Source organism: Cylas formicarius, unplaced genomic scaffold, assembly GCF_029955315.1.
Source record: "Cylas formicarius isolate icCylForm1 unplaced genomic scaffold, icCylForm1.1 PGA_scaffold_7__23_contigs__length_41026272, whole genome shotgun sequence".
Lineage (NCBI taxonomy): Eukaryota > Metazoa > Arthropoda > Insecta > Coleoptera > Brentidae > Cylas > Cylas formicarius.
The window spans coordinates 10,613,351-10,631,518 of NW_026844352.1; the positions used below are offsets into that span (position 1 = coordinate 10,613,351).

The 18,168-nt window shown below is 32.2% G+C and overlaps 1 protein-coding gene and 1 non-coding gene across 2 annotated transcripts; one reads left to right on the top strand and one right to left on the bottom strand.

Moving 5' to 3' along the window:
- Positions 1–893: 893 nt before the first annotated feature.
- On the bottom strand, positions 894–965 carry Trnae-uuc (transfer RNA glutamic acid (anticodon UUC)). Its single transcript has one exon. It is a non-coding gene; the product is annotated as a tRNA-Glu (tRNA).
- Positions 966–2,300: 1,335 nt separating this feature from the next.
- On the top strand, positions 2,301–16,848 carry LOC132705684 (icarapin-like). The gene is made up of 4 exons (XM_060676455.1): positions 2,301–2,494; positions 8,674–8,814; positions 14,193–14,362; positions 16,279–16,848. Exons 1-4 carry the CDS (start codon positions 2,431–2,433, stop codon positions 16,537–16,539), a joined length of 636 nt encoding a protein of 211 aa, XP_060532438.1. The 5' UTR covers positions 2,301–2,430; the 3' UTR covers positions 16,540–16,848.
- The last annotated feature ends 1,320 nt before the right edge of the window (positions 16,849–18,168 follow it).

Genomic DNA, 18,168 nt, shown 5'->3' on the forward strand with positions numbered 1-18,168 from the left:
CGAACTGAGAGTACATAGCAGACACAAGTTCGGTCCTAAAAAATAAATCACATTACAGATTAATTTTGAACTTGCCAGCAGCATGTTTTCTACAAGAGAAAAATTGTTCAACCACGTCGGACATATAACTCAATAAGTCAACGGGTTATGCAACCAACCAAACACATTAAAAATGATTTTAATGAAAACTGTACAGCGCTTCTCCTGCTGTGGACACTTGCTGCTAGATGTCGCCCATTGTTGGAAAAGCTTTTAAAACTATCTTACCAAAATCGACGCTAAATAATATCCAGTATGCAAAGCTTTTTATGATTGATTTAATCTCTTATAGCTTATAGTTGGATAGTTTAATAACTAATTTCAAGGATATTATTGCTCATTCAAAAAAATGAATCACAAGCTGATATGGATCGGTTCGTCCTCCATTAAACAACAAATTAAGATTGATGACGTCAATTCGCGCACCAAAATACGAAATATACTTCATCAAATGACATCATATATACCTATAACATCGTTTACTCATGAAGAACACAACGTAAACTGCAGCTAAGAAGACTCGATCGGTTAGCGTTCCGAGAAGTTATTCTTAAAATAGCAATTTCGTAATGATAAAATCTAACAAAGGAATCAAGAAAATCTACTTGTTTACAGAAAATTGTGGAAATCTGATGATTGCATTGTTTATTATGGTGAATTGTTATTCAAATAAGTAGGTACTTCGCAACTATAAAATATATTATGATCATAATTTTGCGAACATATTTATTCTTTTTGAATTTAGCAACTTTTAAATTACCTACAATTCAAAAATAAATTGTTTTAATTTTAACACCACAAGCATGTAATTCAGAACTCTTTGTAATTTTTATTTTTTTATAATAAAAAAATGATTCCGATACCGGGAATCGAACCCGAGCCTCCTGGGTGAAAGCCAGGTATCCTAGCCACTAGACCATATCGGATATATATAAATTTAATATGTATACTGTTTACTCGATACGATATTTTGGAGGTAAATTAAAATACAGAATTTAAAATTTAAACAAAGCTGCACAAATCATAAAAAATACCTAGTACCTGTCATTTTCATATAGGTATAAAGGGAGTTAACTGTTTCATAACCAGTGTATAAGTATAAGTATCTCTACTAATAAGTAGCTCTAGCTTATTTCTAGCTAGATCACGGAATACAAAATGTACATATCTGTCCATAAAGGTTACTGACTTTTCATACTACGTTTATAACCATAATGCGAATCACGCTCTAGCAAAGTCGGGTGGGATCGTACCACAATGATTTGCTTGCCATGTAGGGTTTTTCCCGTATATTTTTTCCAGTAAGAATTCGCAAATGCTAACAAAAACAACTGCAAATTTCGGCGGGTTACGATGATATATGATATATAGATAGTCACAATTTTTATTTTTGGGTACAAAAGATTGAAAAAGTTTTAGATTTCCCCATAATAATTGGTAAACGTTTGATCACATGCAGCACCTATTCTAGCGTGGAATTGTGTCTAAATGATAAACAATTATAAGTTGGAAATTTGACTATAGGGACATATTTCGTTGGATAGCTTTTGACATAATCCGCTACACGAAGTTTTTTAATTTTAACCTGCTTAAGGCAATAATTTAAGTAACGGACACACCAAATGCAAATAGATTCGATAATGGAGTATGACCTATGAGAAGTAAATTATACTTTTTGCTAATAAAATTATCATAATTCCAAAACACAAAAAGGTAACCAAAAATATTAATGTGCTCCTAATGTAACAAAAAACTAAAAATTATTGCAGAGTTCTAATTCATTGGAATTGCAATTTATTGTACAAGAAGTTGGTACAATTTCACTTTTACGGGCGCTTTTACGAGAAAATTAAAATTATTGGTTGTTCGTATAAAACGCACTTTATAAGCAGAAATATCAAGTTATCCCAAAAAAAGTGGAGGCATTATTTATTTACCTTTGAATAGAACTAAATGGTAAAAATGGATTGTAATTTTGCTGTACTTTCATAATAAATTATGAATTTCCGAAACTGTCCCCATTTCTGCGTAAATCAAATTGTTCGGTCGTGGTGTCAAACGATATTTGTCAGACGCATTTTGCGAAACGTGTTTTTTTATTTGAATATTTGACGACTCGCACGGAGCTTCGCAAGCTCAAATCAGCAAAGCCCGTCGCGATCTAATCTGTTACCACAGGAAGTAGAAGTAACCCACTGGCTGGTCTTGCGCGCAAGTTCGACAGAAATCCGGTTCGCTTATATAGCGTTTGTATTTTTAGCTGGAGTTGATATTGATAAAAGGCAGGAGGACACATAGCTGATTCGGCGACGCACTGCTGCGTACTGTTAATCAATTTTTGTTGTTTTGCGGGGCATCGATTCGTAACACTTGACTGTTTTTTAGCGAAAAATGAAAGTGATAACTGCTGTGATATTGTCTTTGGGCTTCCTTGCCGTGTGCTCTGGATTACCCGGTGAGTTTTTGCGCGTCGTTCTACGGGTTATACAATAGGAGTTATAACGTCTTTTCTGCTTTAATGTTCCGTTTTTTTTTATTTGTGATTCATAAATGTGATAACTTATTGGACACTTCAGCGAAACAACGAATAAAAATTGCTGCTAAGCTGTGAACTATTGTTATTGGTAAGCTTTGTTGATGGACATTGCCTAGCCACTATACAAACTTTATTTTGGTGAATGTCTATGTTTTATTTGTGTTTTAGTTTGGACGTTTCAGTTAAATCGATGAAATAAAGATAGTATTTACTTATTAAATTTTAACGTTAATATAATGTAATTGCACAATTGCAGAACTGTTCCTTGAAAACACAAATAAAGGAAAAAGGGATCTTTTCATTTATAGCTAGTTTATATCGAGGAGACGAAGGGGATGTTTGTCCATAAAAGTGGTTTAAAAAAAAATAAAACCACTAAACCGATAATATAATATAAAACTATCATCATCAGGATTTTCCTCAAACTTGGATTAAAAAAAACCTATGAACTTCACTTATTTCTTTATTTTATACTTAAAATGCATGCAATGCGCGCATATCACCTTTATTTATTATGCTTGCATGCTCACGGCATTAATAATAAAAATATTTATTTCTTTGTGTTATTTAATTGAATCGTTAATTTGACATGCACAACATCTTATGAAATGATGCCCTTTTTTGGTTATTCCTTACAATTTGACGAAAGTCCTAATTTTTAATTAATTCTTCTTGTGTTGTGTAATTTGACAAGTGGTTTTATTATTATTTATTGGTTAAACATGGTTTATTTAGTTTTTCGTTTTTCGATTAATTTCGTAAAGCAGTTTTGGTAAGTTTTCTGTTTAAATTTTAACTCATTACAATTTTGATTACCCTGCGTCAGCTAAAATTTGACTGGAATTAAAAGTCAGTTTTGAATTAATTTATTTCTTCAAAATTGACTTTTGCTGTTTACTATTAAAGAAAATTCATGTCATTTGCTGCTGTTGCAATTTGATTTCTATTTAAAAATGAATCCCCGGCAATATTAAATTTTATAAAATAATTTATGATGAGGTGTGGAGATTTGGCGTCATTTTTTTAAACTTTTAGCTGCCACCATAAAGTAAATGAAAAAATTATGCTTATTTGTGCAAGATATTACGAACAACTGACATTGCGTTTTTTATTATTATTATTCGTCGCCTTTGCATTCTAATCAACATTAGCATTTTGTTTGTGAAAGCTAACATTGACAAGATTATTTTTAATTACTAATTATTTTAATCATCATCAAAATGGAAATACGAAGTTTTCATAGTATTCGGGGTGTCTTGAAATTAGAGTTCAATTTTTTGTGACTACGAACTCGACTCCAGAATTGTGTTCACAAAAAATTAGATGAAGAACAAATATTTGCTACTGATATTGATATTAATAAATATCAATCACCTGTTTCTCTATGGCTGAGTAACGAGACACCCTGTGCACATATTGAATATTACGTAAATTTTAATCAACATTTTGTAATGGGTAATGTTGTTAGTGGAAACGCCCAAAGAACCCGATCCCATATACGTGCTTATTTAAAAAAATTGCTAGACGTTATATGGAACATTTATTTACCAATTGTTTTGATTATTATTATTGCAATATAGATTGCCGCTTGCAACATTATGTTATGTGGCACTCATTGCCGAATGAAATACGATCTCTTTCTTATGTTTAATAAGTTGCTGGGTGTCGAATACAAATACATCGACACATCGTTGACCATCTTACGTTGTGTTAAGAAATTTCCATGCTGAATGCTTGTATAGTGTTCTTAAATCTCAGATATTCAAAAACAGGCAATGTCGTGGAGGATGCTTGAATATCTTTATCAGTTGTGGTAATGAAAAGCGTGCAAAGTCAAATTAAAAAAAAAAAAAAATATAAACAAAGTTAGTCTTAAATTTTTTTTATACAGGGTGTTGTTTTTTCTTATGGAATTCGATATACATTGCATCATATTTGAATTCTACAATTGTACCCTTAATTCTAAATATATTTTGCTAAGTTTGTTTGTTATGTTATGGCTAAAGTTAATAGTTTTTTTTATTACTGCCATTTCGCGAAATATTCGCAATAAATAATGAAACTCCAAAATATCATATCTTTTTTTTTAAATAGTAAGCCCTAATTACCTCTCATAGTTTCCGAGATATACTGGCAAGCAAAATTAACACACCACACTACTATATTTCGAAAAATATCCCAAAAGAAGATAAAAAAAAATAATAAGCAACAGAAAATTCAGCAAAAAAAAAAAAAAAATTTCATATTTGGACAATATCTCCAGTAAACCCATTCCAAGTCAATTCCAACCTCATCAAGGCAAATTTTCACAATCTGAACAACATACGGACGACCATCATCATGTTGAAACAAAAAATTCTTACCAATAAAAGGGCCAAAAGGTATCACATGTTATTGCAGGACCTTCCTTATTAATTACTATTAAAAATTAATTATTAATTAATTATTATTAGTCAGTATGAGCAGTTAAAGAGAATCCTTCCCACAACATAACTGACCTTCCGCCAAATAATCTAGTATTTTGGAAGTTACGTCGGATAATGTTATTTGACCAAAGAACTCTTTCCCAATCTTCATCGTCCCAATCGGTGTGTTCTCTAACAAAATTTAACCTTGCTCTACGATGCTCTAGGGCCAAAGCTGGGCCTCGCGCTGGGCTCAGATCAGATTCAGTCCATCTGCTTGACCAGGTCTTCTTAAGTGCTGACCAGTCTTCTTGTCACGTTCGATCGTACGAGAAACGGATGTGTGCGATAGATCAAATCTCTTGTCCAATTCTTCGAAAGCTCCATCCCTCGAAATTTCTAGATTGGCGTTTCATAATAAACACTTTACTACACAAATGTAAATTTTTAGTGCAAATGATAAATTTTAACAATGAAACTTCTAAAATAGGAGGAATGTTATTTATCGGCATTCCAAAAAAATAAAAATAAGATGAACAGACTTGAATAAATAAAAACAACTGTATAAATTTGGAATGTATGTGCTATGCCAGATTACGATAAAAATAAATATTTTTATTTTTATATGAATTTCCAAAAATAATATAGTGGTGCGTTAATTTTGCTCGCCAGTGTATTTGCATCTTTGTTCTCTTTACATAGGTTGGTTTTAGCCCTTCATGTTAAAATCGAAAATTAATTGAAAAAATGGCGAACATATAAATTAATTAGCTTTTTCCGGGCAATTATTCCTAGGTCAACAATGGTCAATATTTCCAACACAAAAAACATTTTATTAAATGTTACACAATGTTTTTCACTTCACGTTTATAGGCTGTGTACAAGGAAAATATTTATATATAAAAAATTTTAATATAATCAAGTTTGTTCTAGAATTCATCTTTATAAGTGTTTTACCGCTTAACATACATGCAAATTGACACCTAACAATAATCATTTTTGGATTGTCGCTGCCACTTTCAGGCCTTAAGTCGTATTCATTTTTCTTCAATATCCTGAAATTACTGAAAAAGGAGTTTATGCAATTTCTTTAAATAAGAACAAATTTATTAATAACAAGGGTATTTCTCCATGTAAATATTCAAATTTTAACAGATAGACGTTATTTGAACGGCACCAATTGATGTTGAGAACAGAGTGAAATAAATAAATCACAGTTTCAGAAATATTGCTGCCAAATATCGTAATGCCATGTGCAACTTTCTAATTTTAATTTTTATATCATAAACAGAGTGTGCGAACATAAAGAGTAGAGTGTAGATAGAGCACAGTCTGTGCGAGTGTTCTGCCCTGTTGAGGCCCAAATATTCGAAAAATCTCAGAACTGTTTTAAAGAAAACATAGTCGATGTTACCAAGTTGTATATTCAGTTTGTCCTTCCCATCATGAACTTCCGATAACACTTACCTAATGTCAAACCTTAATAAGAATATTTATTATTCTCATGAATCTATTCGGTTGTACCGAAAGTGTCGGCGCAATGTTTAGTGCGAAATAAATTTGGAACATTTGGCAGTAAAAACAATTTGTGCACGAAATACTAATTGACCGAGATCAATTGTGCCTAGCTAATGGCCCGTTCACCTTGAACGTTAACCAAATGTAAATTGTTATGTTCCAGAATGCATCGGTTAATTCGAAATTGTAAACAAATAATGTAGTAAAACCTGTCACGCAACTCGGCAAAACACAAAAAAGAATAATTGAGGATGAATAAATGACGAAATTTACTTGTAAATAGGCATGTACGTCTATGCATTTGACAAAACGAATGAATAACCAAATCGGAAACGAATGATTTGCGCAATGGCGTGCGTGCACCGATCGGTTGAAAAATAATTTCGATAATTGAGTACTCGCATCTGACCGGAAAGAAAATGAGCGAAAATACATTTTCTTCCAAACTCATTTAAGCCAAGGATATGGCCAAAACTAAATAAATGTATATTATTTTAACAAACACCTAGCAATTCGCTGGTTTCAGTTTATTATTATTTTTCAGTTATGAGGATATACACCCTAATTATAGATCTGATTCAAGAATCGCCATCTTGACTTCAAAGGGAATATTTTTTAATGAATATGAGAGACATAATATTGACAGAAACGAACAAATTATCTTACAACAAGTAATAGCGAAATCCAATTGTACAAAAATATTTACTTTGATCTAAGATTTTGAAATTGTTCGTTCAAATAAACACCATCTTCGGTCAAGAAATGCTTGACTCAAATATTTCGTGCTTAAAATTTTATTTTTTTACACCAAAAATCTGATTTTTTAGGTACGATATAGTCTTGTCTTTTTGTATTCAGGTAAGGTTTTTCAAAAAAAAAAAAAAAAGATGCCATGACGTAAAATGTTAACATTGGAGGATTGAAAAGTAGTCATTGACAATTTAGAATCATGCCCTTATTAATTATTCCCGTTAGAAACTGCTAAGATCTAGACTTCACAACCTCACATGATTCCATTTCGAAGGTCGATAAATCGATAATTTACGAAATTTGTATCAAAGAAAGAAATTTCTTTTCATGTTTTTGATTGCTTCAAATTTTTCCAAACCAGATTTCAAATAAAATCTTCAAATACATGTTTTACAATTTTTACAATAAAAATTAGCGTATATTATTACAATTCACATCTTACTTAAAAAATACAAAACAAAAACAATGCATAACTATTTAAAAATGTTTGGAAAAAAAATTCTGCGCTGAGCGGTAAAATCGATATTCTACGGTAAAAAAAAATTGAATTTGAATTTGAAATGTCTAGTTTTGAAACTGCGCATATTGACATGGCAGTTATGATTTCTTTCCGAAGATTATTCTGGTTAAGAGGCCTATACACATGCAGGCAAGTGTCGAGACACTCGAGTAAGTGCCAATGTGTATGTGTCAAAACTCACGGCACGTTCAGTTCTAAGCGCGGCTTGAAGCGAATCAGATGAGTCTGATTTTTAGAGCAAGTGCGAAGGTCAACTTAATTTTTCGCAAAGCAGCAGGCCCCATCAACCAGTGAACCGCGACGTTGACCTGAATAGTGTGTGGCCGCAATTCGTTTCGCACTTGCTCGTGGACTTATCTGGACACACTTGCGCGCGGACTTGCCTGCTTGTGTATAGCCCCCATTACGCACTACACAACTCTGGTTGTGTTAGCAATAGCTTGACACTTGGAACGACTTGAAATGGGAGGGTTTCAAGTCGTATCTGATAGTAGACAAAGAACTTCGGCGTATATGTAGCACAATAATAACTCCTATATCGATTTTTCCAAACTGTCTATCATCAGCAAAACCTGTGACGTAGTTTCTTCTCTCGCTTCCCTAGAAAACCCTATACTCTGGAGGAAGTACGCAATGTTATATCTTGTTCGGGAGGCGTTTAGTTAGTGGTGCGCACTTCGTTAGGAATTTTCTTCGTTTTTAAACACTGTGCCGTTCTTAATTGAGCGTCCGATCGCGATTCCTAACAACATTCTAGTCACATGCGTGACGCAGGTTAATTTTTATTATTATTAGGTATTTTTAACGGCTAATACAAGAACCAAAACGAGGGAAACGAGATTCACTATTGAACCGAACAATTCTATGCCGATACTAGTTCATATGATAATTTCCTGTTATTTCAGCATCGAAGAAGGACGACGTCGAATTTGTACCACCGGAAAGGAGTCCTTTTGGTGATAAACCGATCGTCGACACTGGTGCTTTCGACGGATGGGGTGGACCATTCTCGAACCCATTCGGCGGACTCTTCGAGAATATAGAAAGTAAGTGCATTTATCGTATTTCCAGAACCCCTTAGAAACAAATTCACTCTATCTTACAACGATTATCTTTTGTGTTTTTTATTATTACCAATTAGCACTTAACATGTGCGATTTAAGATGAAGTACAAAGATTTTACGGGCATATTTATCGAACAAAAATAACTCACACCAAAGATTAATCGACTGGTACCCTGAAATAAAAACGCATACATATATCGAGTTATATCTATATAAAAATTCCAAACAAAACTGCATCCTCCTTTGGCATTCTTCTTCACTAGGCTTGTGTAATAATACTCCTTCAAAACTAAGTGGATTGAACTGCGAAAAATACCTGTCTCCTCAAAGACTGCGGTATTAGAAGAAACCGGATATTATTCAAAGAACAATAGTACATTTATTTAATTTTCTTCACTCAAAGCACGTTTATTTCGACACACTTTTTTGATATTTACATTATAAATTTCTCCAAATTTCTTTGCGAGTCTTGCATCTGATTGCAAGGAACTCATCGCTATGGAAGTCTGGATACTGGGGACTGTTAAAGTCTGTTCATAGATATAAGAGACTCACTGATACGAATTAAGGAAAGACCCGGTCAAGCTATAAGAATGAAATATGGCCGAACAGGTCCGTACTTTGCTTAGAATTTAATTATTTGGGGTTTTTTAGGAAAGATACTAAACAATATTTATTTATTTATTTATGTATTTATGTTTAAATCTAAAACAAAATTACAAATTATTTTTATCACCTATTTAAATTACTTAAAATTGTTCACATAATATATCAGTATCATTATCGCTGTCATCGCCTGTTCTAATTATTATTTGTTCTATGTTATTTGCAATATGGATATACGATTGTTCTGCTTTTTCTATATGTTTAACAGAATTTGCCCCCAACTTTGTGGAGGGATGTTAAAAACTTCGGTTTCTATAAGTTTGAGGACATTGGAGTTAACACGGGGAAAAACATTGTTACGACGAATGGCAAATTTCAGTTGGTGCCAAACATGTTCAATGGGATTAAATATACAGTGGTAAAGTGGGAAGCCTTAAAACTGTATGCATAATTATCACAGACGTATTCCTTTTGTAGGTTCAATCTTTGTAGAACCTCAATTAATTGCTTTTTGGTATAATTTTCGTGAAAATAAATGTCGTTATTATACATGTAGTTTTGGATTGTTGCTTTCGTGTCACATGAGGAAGGGGTTTTAGTCAACTGTCTACTGTGATAACTTGCATTGTCCATTACAATGACGCTATTAGGAGGAATGTTTGGAACTAGTTTGTTTTTAAACCAGCTTTCAAATAAATCAGCGGTGGTGTCTTCATGGTAAGCCAGAGAAGAATCTTTAATATTTTTCGTAGACAGAGAAAATCGATTTGAAATCCAACCATCTTTAGAGCCAGCATGCAAAATAGTTATTATTTTACCTCTTTTTGATGGCGCGTTTGTTTCACACTTATCAGTTGAGTCAACCCAACCCTATTCCGGGGTATCATAAGCGTCGAACCAGGTTTCATCCAAGTAAATAATTGTCCTTTGTTCTCTGTAATTCCTAATTTTTTCTAGACATTCCAGTCGCCATTTTCGAATTCTAAAAGATTCCATTAAAACTTGCCTTTTGTCAATTTTTTTAAATCTAAAACCTATGTGTTGAATAAACTTCCATAAGATAGTTCTGCCACATTTAACACCGGTTTCATCTGTTTCAAGCCTCCTAATTAAGATTTCTAATGTAGGCACGCTTTGCTCCTCGTATAACTGGTAAATTTTAGGCCGTATTATATCTTGATCACTTTCATCTACACTCGAGAAAATGTCAGCATCGCTTCTTTTTCTCCTCGCTGAAATGGGATTATTCATAATTTTCCATACAGTTGATGTTGGAATTTTCGTCAATGTGGCCGTTTCTTCTAAAGATGCTTGCTTGTTGGCACCACGTTCAATGAGAGTCAAATAAACATTGTTTATAACTTCCTTAGTCTCAATTGAATAGTGTTTTCTACATTTGGGCGGGAGTATCTCCTGAGATACACTAGACTCGCACATATTTTGCATAATTCGCACACGATTCAACACTGTATTACACACGAAATAAGAATGATTACTAATAAACTTAAACTAAATAGTATACCAAACCAAAGAATATTAAACACAGGTATAAAATGATTTTCTATTACGGACCAAAATTTTACCTGAATTTAAATTTCGAAACTTTATGTAATAATCTTGTTGCATTGTATGTTAATGACCACCCTTGGATAATCCCATTCAAAAGCAATTGGTCACTTTCTTATATCTATGAACAGACCATAACTTTTTATTATTCTGATAGTGTATTTCAAATATCGTTTCTTTCACGGTCGCTAAATTGGCGAAACACCATTTTAATAACAATATTGACTGACTTTAATTCTCGGTCAAAATTTTCTATTTTTGCCAATATCTCGAAAACAAGTGCATTTTAAATGTCATTTAAGAGAAAATTTGGCTATTAATCCTACTTTTTTTTTATTGAACGGTATGACACATAAAGGAAATACCGATTTCCATTTTTTATTAACGAAGCTAGACACGAAAAGTATTTTTGAGTGTTAGATCTAACAAATTTATTCATAATTATCAGTGGCGTACCACGATTTTACTTTGAAATATCCAAAAAAATTACCAAATACGACAAATAAGCGTTCCTAGTTTTGTCAAAATCAGGTAAATTTTTGTAAGAGGCTAATAAAAAAAAAGTTAATATAAAAAACAGACTTTACTGATAAATATGTCCTTGAAAACGTTGTTTTGAATTTTAATACACCCTGTATATTAGTGCTATTTTATAATCTGTGTAACAATTCGCGAATGAGGAATTTATTGAATTATTGAAATTTATTTTTGTCGAGTGGTATTTAGAAAATCTTGTTCGATGTAAGTTGTCTACCTTTATGTCGAGTGTCTGCCGTGGATCTCTAGCTTCTGCGTAGAGTACAAATATGACTAACCAAACAACACACGCCAAATATATAATAAGCATATCTCTGAATATCTAAGCGGGATCACGTGTGAACTTGACCTTTGAATCCAATAACTTGCCTGGATTTCCCCATTAAAACACAAATGGAATCATAACAAGTATTAAAAAAATTCCAAGTAACAAAGTTAATGGAAAAGCTGCCATCCGAGTTTTACGGCAAATTAATAAGATTCTTGACAAAAAAACATAATTGCTTTTGTATTCTAAATATTAAATGACAAGAATTTTGCTAGGCATGGACAATTATATGTATACCGATATACATATTAATAACAATACTTTTTTGCTATCAGAACATATTCCGGATACCATTAACATTATTTATTCAGATTTGTTTCAGCTTCGTGATTTATGAACCTGCATAACTAAATAATAAAATTAGTCAACACACATTTAAAAAGTTGACCAGTGAAAGGACAGAATATTCAAAATAGACAATTAATTTTAAAAGAAGCCAAAAACTGTAGGATAGGAATACGATTAAAAACTAATGAAATAAGTGAAATACAACTAGGATAATTAAGTTAGGTTTTAAATTCATGTTGACTTTTACATCATTAAAATTCCATATTTTGTTAAAACCCTTAATAACAAGGTAGAAAAGACATTTTTGATCAATTAACAAACGATGACCAAAGTTTAGGAACATCTTCAGAAACAGTTCCTTTTCATCTTCTTACTAAAAACACAAAGAACTAATGTTTTCCCATACACAATCAATCTTGGGAGCTACAATGTTCAAACCAAGAAATTTATCTACATCTGTAATCTTTATGGATTTTCCATTCACTTTAATTAAAAAATCATACTCTATAATAACATTTCTGGGAAGAAATTGCATACATAACGTATTATTTGAATTATTCTCACACAGTGATTACTATATTGTCGATATGTTCAACAATACACCCAAGACCAGGGACAACGCTTGTTTGCTACTGTTTGTTTTTTGTTTTCTGTATTGTTTTTGTTTTGCTGCCAAAGAAACCCGCTAGTTCTTCACTTACGAACATCTATCCAATAACAGTTTGTGGTTTATATGTAATAAACTTACAGATTGAGGTTGAGAGTACCCTGAGTGAATTTGAGGTAGTTCAGAATTGCTGTGTTTGAAGACTTGCTTACTCGATGTATTAAGTTTCTGCATTTTAATTTCTTCGCCGAAAACAGACTTTGGGAAACAATTTCTCGAGGTGCACGTTAGAAATTGTGCGCAGGGTACTTGTTAATATATCTTTTTATCTTAGATCCTCACAAAAATCATCGCGTAAGCTTTGATGGAATGATAAACAATGATTAATTTTAAAAAGCAAGTTACAAAATAACAAACAAAAACTAAGAAAACTAATTAAATTAGTTTTTCTGCATATTACCGTCCATAAATAAGATCTGATGTCCAACGTCCGTTATTTTTGGTGACAGAATGTCTATGCATTCTAAGCTTTTCAAAAAAGACTCAATTTAGGAAACACCTTTTCTCTAACATGCAGATGTTAGAAAAATCGAATATAGAAAAGCGACTTTGCCGACTAACTAACCAAAGACTGGTATTATTTGAATTACTGCAACAAGGCTGCGCTCGCTGCCGACAATAGTACCTACGCCAGTAATAATTGTAATTTGTTAATTAAAATAGCGTAGCATCAAAGGTCCCTTAATTGGAAGTGCACAAGGTCTTCTGTAGGATATTGCTAGATTATTCTACACCTATTTAATGCAACCCACGTCCCCATATACAGTGGGTGTTTTGTTTTGTTTCCGCAGAATGCAAAGCCGGGAGTTAGTTTATTCCAAATCTTCGAAAGGTTGTGAATTTGTGAAGACTTAAAAATGGCCTGCAAAGTGTGCAAATGCTGTTCAGGTTAAAAATAGCAATAACGTTTGGATTCTTATCGGAAGCTTGCGGTCTCGGAACGTAGAATTTTAACATAATCGAATGTTTAAAGTGACGGATAAGAATCGTGATTTCTGCGAAGCATTTGGGCGTTTAAAAATTAGCACTGCATTTATATTATCAATTTCACAAAAATGAATTGCGATCCATTGTGATATTCAAATATTGTCTGGAACCATATATAATCCCCGTAATTTTTAGAGATATCGAAGTATCAGATATCAAAATAATTGTAAAAAAAACTTAATGTCTAATTCCACTACTACATTTCGATAACATTGCAGACATTTAATGGTTTCATACGTTTTTGGTCATCACAGTGTATTAAATAACTGGGTGGTTATGTCAGTAGCAAGCTGGTAACCACATTATTTTAATTTAAACATATACGGTCGCAAACACAATCATATAATGTTGTCTACAGAAGTGGTATGTTTTATATTCAAGGTGTTATGACGAGAATGCGGCAACAAATTGAAGATCTACTGAAGAGGTTCCCGTTGAAGAGGGGAAATTCTACAGAAGAAATTCCGGACTTTGCTTTGGAAGGTCTACCAGTTTTCCCACGTTTCGGTGATATTGACTTGGGAAAGGCTAACAAAACCTCCGTTACTAAGGTAAATATACATTTGCAGCAACGTAGACGAGGTAGTAAAAGTTAAAAAAAAATGGTAGTTAGGAGCGATGGTGCTATACCTAGTGTTTGGGACAATGCGGGAAATCTATAAAATTTAGATAGAACACGAAAAACTAACACCCCTGTGGAGATGTAAGCCCCTTAAGGAGGCCGCAGGAAATTTGACGTGATTTCAAAAATTTTTTTAATATAAATGGACCCTTTAAAATATTAAGTTTGAAACATATTTAGCTTGAACCGTAACCTTAAATTGATAAACTATTCTTGAGAAAAAAAAAAGACGAATCGATATTTTGCAATTTGTTTAAATGTTTTTTTTTACGAATTTATGCGAAAAACACTTTTTTAGTGGAGTAGGAAAAATTAGAAACGTGTCATGTTCTTTTTCGTTGTCTATTAAGTTTATTTAAATACATTCAAAATTAACATGATAGAAAATGAACAACAGAGCACTTAATTTATTTCACAATATTATTTATTTTATTATTACTGATTCGTGATAATTAAAATTTGGGACTAGACTTACACTAAGCAATTCATCATGTCGCTGGTTTTCGTTCAGTCTATTTAAAAACTCTGACTTTTATGCTAAGTCTACTTTTTGATTGACTAGTCAAAAGATGTTTTAAATAACATTTTACAATGATAGAGTGTTATCTATAATTATTTAATAATAATGTGTATTTTATATTAAATTATTATTTGCATGTGAAGTCGAATTTACCTATAACCCTCCTCAAGCAATATCCGAATACGGCACTTAAGCGATTGGGGGAATCCCAATAATAATATCGACTCCATGTAAGTCCCTAAAGGAGGCTGCAGGAAATTTGACGTGATTTCAAAAAATTTTTTAATACAAATGGACCCCTTAAAATATTAAGTTTGAAACATATTTAGCTTGGAAGCTTGAACCGTAACCTTAAATTGATAAACTATTCTTGAGAAAAAAAAAGACGAATCGATATTTTGCAATTTGTTTAAATGTTTTTTTTTACGAATTTATGCGAAAAACACTTTTTTAGTGAAGTAGGAAAAATTAGAAACGTGTCATTTTCTTTTTCGTTGTCTATTAAGTTTATTTAAAGACATTCAAAATTAACATGATAGAAAATGAACAACAGAGCACTTAATTTATTTCACAATATTATTTATTTTATTATTACTGATTCGCGATGATTAAAATTTGGGACTAGACTTAAACTAAGCAATTCATTATGTCGCTGGTTATGTTCGTTCAGTCTATTTAAAAACTCTGACCTTTATGCTAAGTCCACTTTTTAATTGACTAGTCAAAAGATGTTTTAAATAACATTTTGCAATGGTAGAGTGTTATCTATAATTATTTAATAATAATTTTACATTAAATTATTATTTGCATGTGATGTCCAATTTACCTATAACCCTCCTCAAGGAATATCCGAATACGACACTTAAGGCGATTGGGGAATCCCAATAATAATATCGACTCCATTTGGTTCCCAGAACAACGCGACGGCGACGTAACGCAGAATATCAATAAATAAATATAAATTTCATGGTATTTTTAAAGGTATTTTGGTCACACACAAAAAATGGACCGGTCAATTCTACAACCCTAGACTCAGTATCGCTTTACACAACTCAAGTTTTTCGTTAAAGACGTCCCTATTATCGGGCAATAAGAGCATATCACTGGCGTAGTTAGGGTGGGAACAGTTATAAATTTAAACGAGAGGTCGTCGGTCGAACCTTTACTCTTTTAATTTTAAATTTTAACGTGTCTGCAGATGGTACATTATCCTGTCTTTTTAATATTTTAGAATTTTTGTAAATGTTTAATTACATTAGGCCAAGTGATGCCTCGTGATGATCATTTAATATGGAAATACAAAAAAATTATTATTATGATTGCAGGTTATCGACGGACATAAAGTTGTAATCAACGAGACGGCATACGAAAACCAAGACGATTTGGGTGGCACCTTTTTCAAAGTTCGAATCATAGACGTCAAACCGGACAGTAGCGAACAGACTACCGAAAAGGAAGCGGAAACCATCCCGGACAACAACAAAGACCGGGAAAGTTCAGAGAACAGCTTCGAAAATGAAATCCCCAAGTCCAAAGAGGTTGGTAATACTAACAGTTTTCCAGAAAAATTAATAAAGGCAGCTTAAGTCCCGAGCTTATATCAAGGATCCTTTCTTTACATAAAATAACACTGTTACAAAATACATACTTACACCATTAGGGCATTTTTATAATAATTATTTCGCTTAGGACTGAAAAAGAAAATGTTGCAATGTTTTGAAATATTTTTACGTATATAATTGTGCGTTAGAAATCCATCTGCAATATTTACTAATCTATTATTTTTATCATTATATTTTTCATTGTTATGGACCTTATCATAATTAATAAATATTGTTAATATAGGACTGTAAAAATATATATAAATGTGTATATTAAATATTTATAGAAATTTTTTTAAGTTTCCTTATTTTAGTGCAAATGCGTGCCTGCATGCTTAACTGCTTTAAAGTAGACAGTAACATAACGACTTAGGCAATTTAACCTCCATTTCTCTAAAAAATTAAAAACAATAATATAAACTTTCTTTCTTAGATCTTTTAAGCTTGCAACAATGCATCAAGAAAGGGTGTCTATTATTTCGCTACATTTTTATAGAAAAAAAGTTATTTTGATGCATTTAATTTTTTAAAGACTTTTTCTGCTTATAAATAAGCGCGTTTCCAACGGCATCATTAAGAACTTTCACATCACAGATAAGATGGGTTTGATGGACCAATAAAGGTTTTTTCCAAGGAGATCAAATTTGTTAAAATCAGTCTATAAGGGGTTCTAAGCTTTTTTTTTTTATTAAAAAAACATTGACTCAGCCTCTAGAACTTTATTTTAATAGTTAGGTGAAAGAGATTTTATAACAAAAATTGCTCAAATAATGCTTTGCTACTTCAGACACAAATTTTAGAATCGTCTTGGAAACCTAAAAAAATATTTTCCAGGGTCTCATATTGATCACTATGATCACTAACAAAAAATTATTGTATTAAAATAGAAAGGTGCAACAACTGCATATTAATTTTGTGACCGATTAATAATAGCCAGGTATAGTATGATGTCATCAATATCTATTTAACCAAAAATGAAATACGTGTGCCAAAGAGTCACGTTCATAACTAGCGAAAGAAGATGTCAATACAACATTTTTTTATAAATATTAAAATCAGAAAAGGTCTCAATAGAAATGTGGAAGATAGATTAAAGCCTCTAGTTGGTTAGATTGTCAATTAATTATCTGACCACTGAAGTTTTTAACCTAATGTACTCCACATTGTGACCTATTTATATTGGAAGCACTCCTCTGAAATGTGCATTTTATATCGGTATTTTCGTAGTATTCTTTTGTTATTAAAAAGAGAAGGAGCTTCTCATTTTAAACACATTTCCAACATGAATATTTTTTTTGGAATTTGTGTTCCACTTCAAATGGATGAATAATATAATGTCAAATACCACATGTATGCCATGCTTTATTAATTTAATATTCCCTCACATTCACCACTAATCTAGCTTCAGAACTCTGTTACTAACTCTTCTAATTCTTGAGTCTCTAAGGCTTCAGTCACAACCACATAGTAACAAAGACAAGAGTCGTAAATTCCAATCCCCACATTTTTTACCTGTGCGATTCAAAGTGCAGCCTGTATGGTTATACCCACAGGGTCCATAGAGGGGTACCTACACGCTTGTCTTTGTTGTTTATCAGGACATAGGGTTCATAA

Coding starts and splice junctions, on each gene's coding strand:
- LOC132705684 (XM_060676455.1), top strand. CDS start 2,431: ATGAAAGTGATAACTGCTGTGATATTGTCTTTGGGCTTCCTTGCCGTG. Junction 2,495..8,673: donor CGTGTGCTCTGGATTACCCG/GTGAGTTTTTGC, acceptor CTGTTATTTCAG/CATCGAAGAAGGACGACGTC. Junction 14,363..16,278: donor ACAAAACCTCCGTTACTAAG/GTAAATATACAT, acceptor TTATGATTGCAG/GTTATCGACGGACATAAAGT.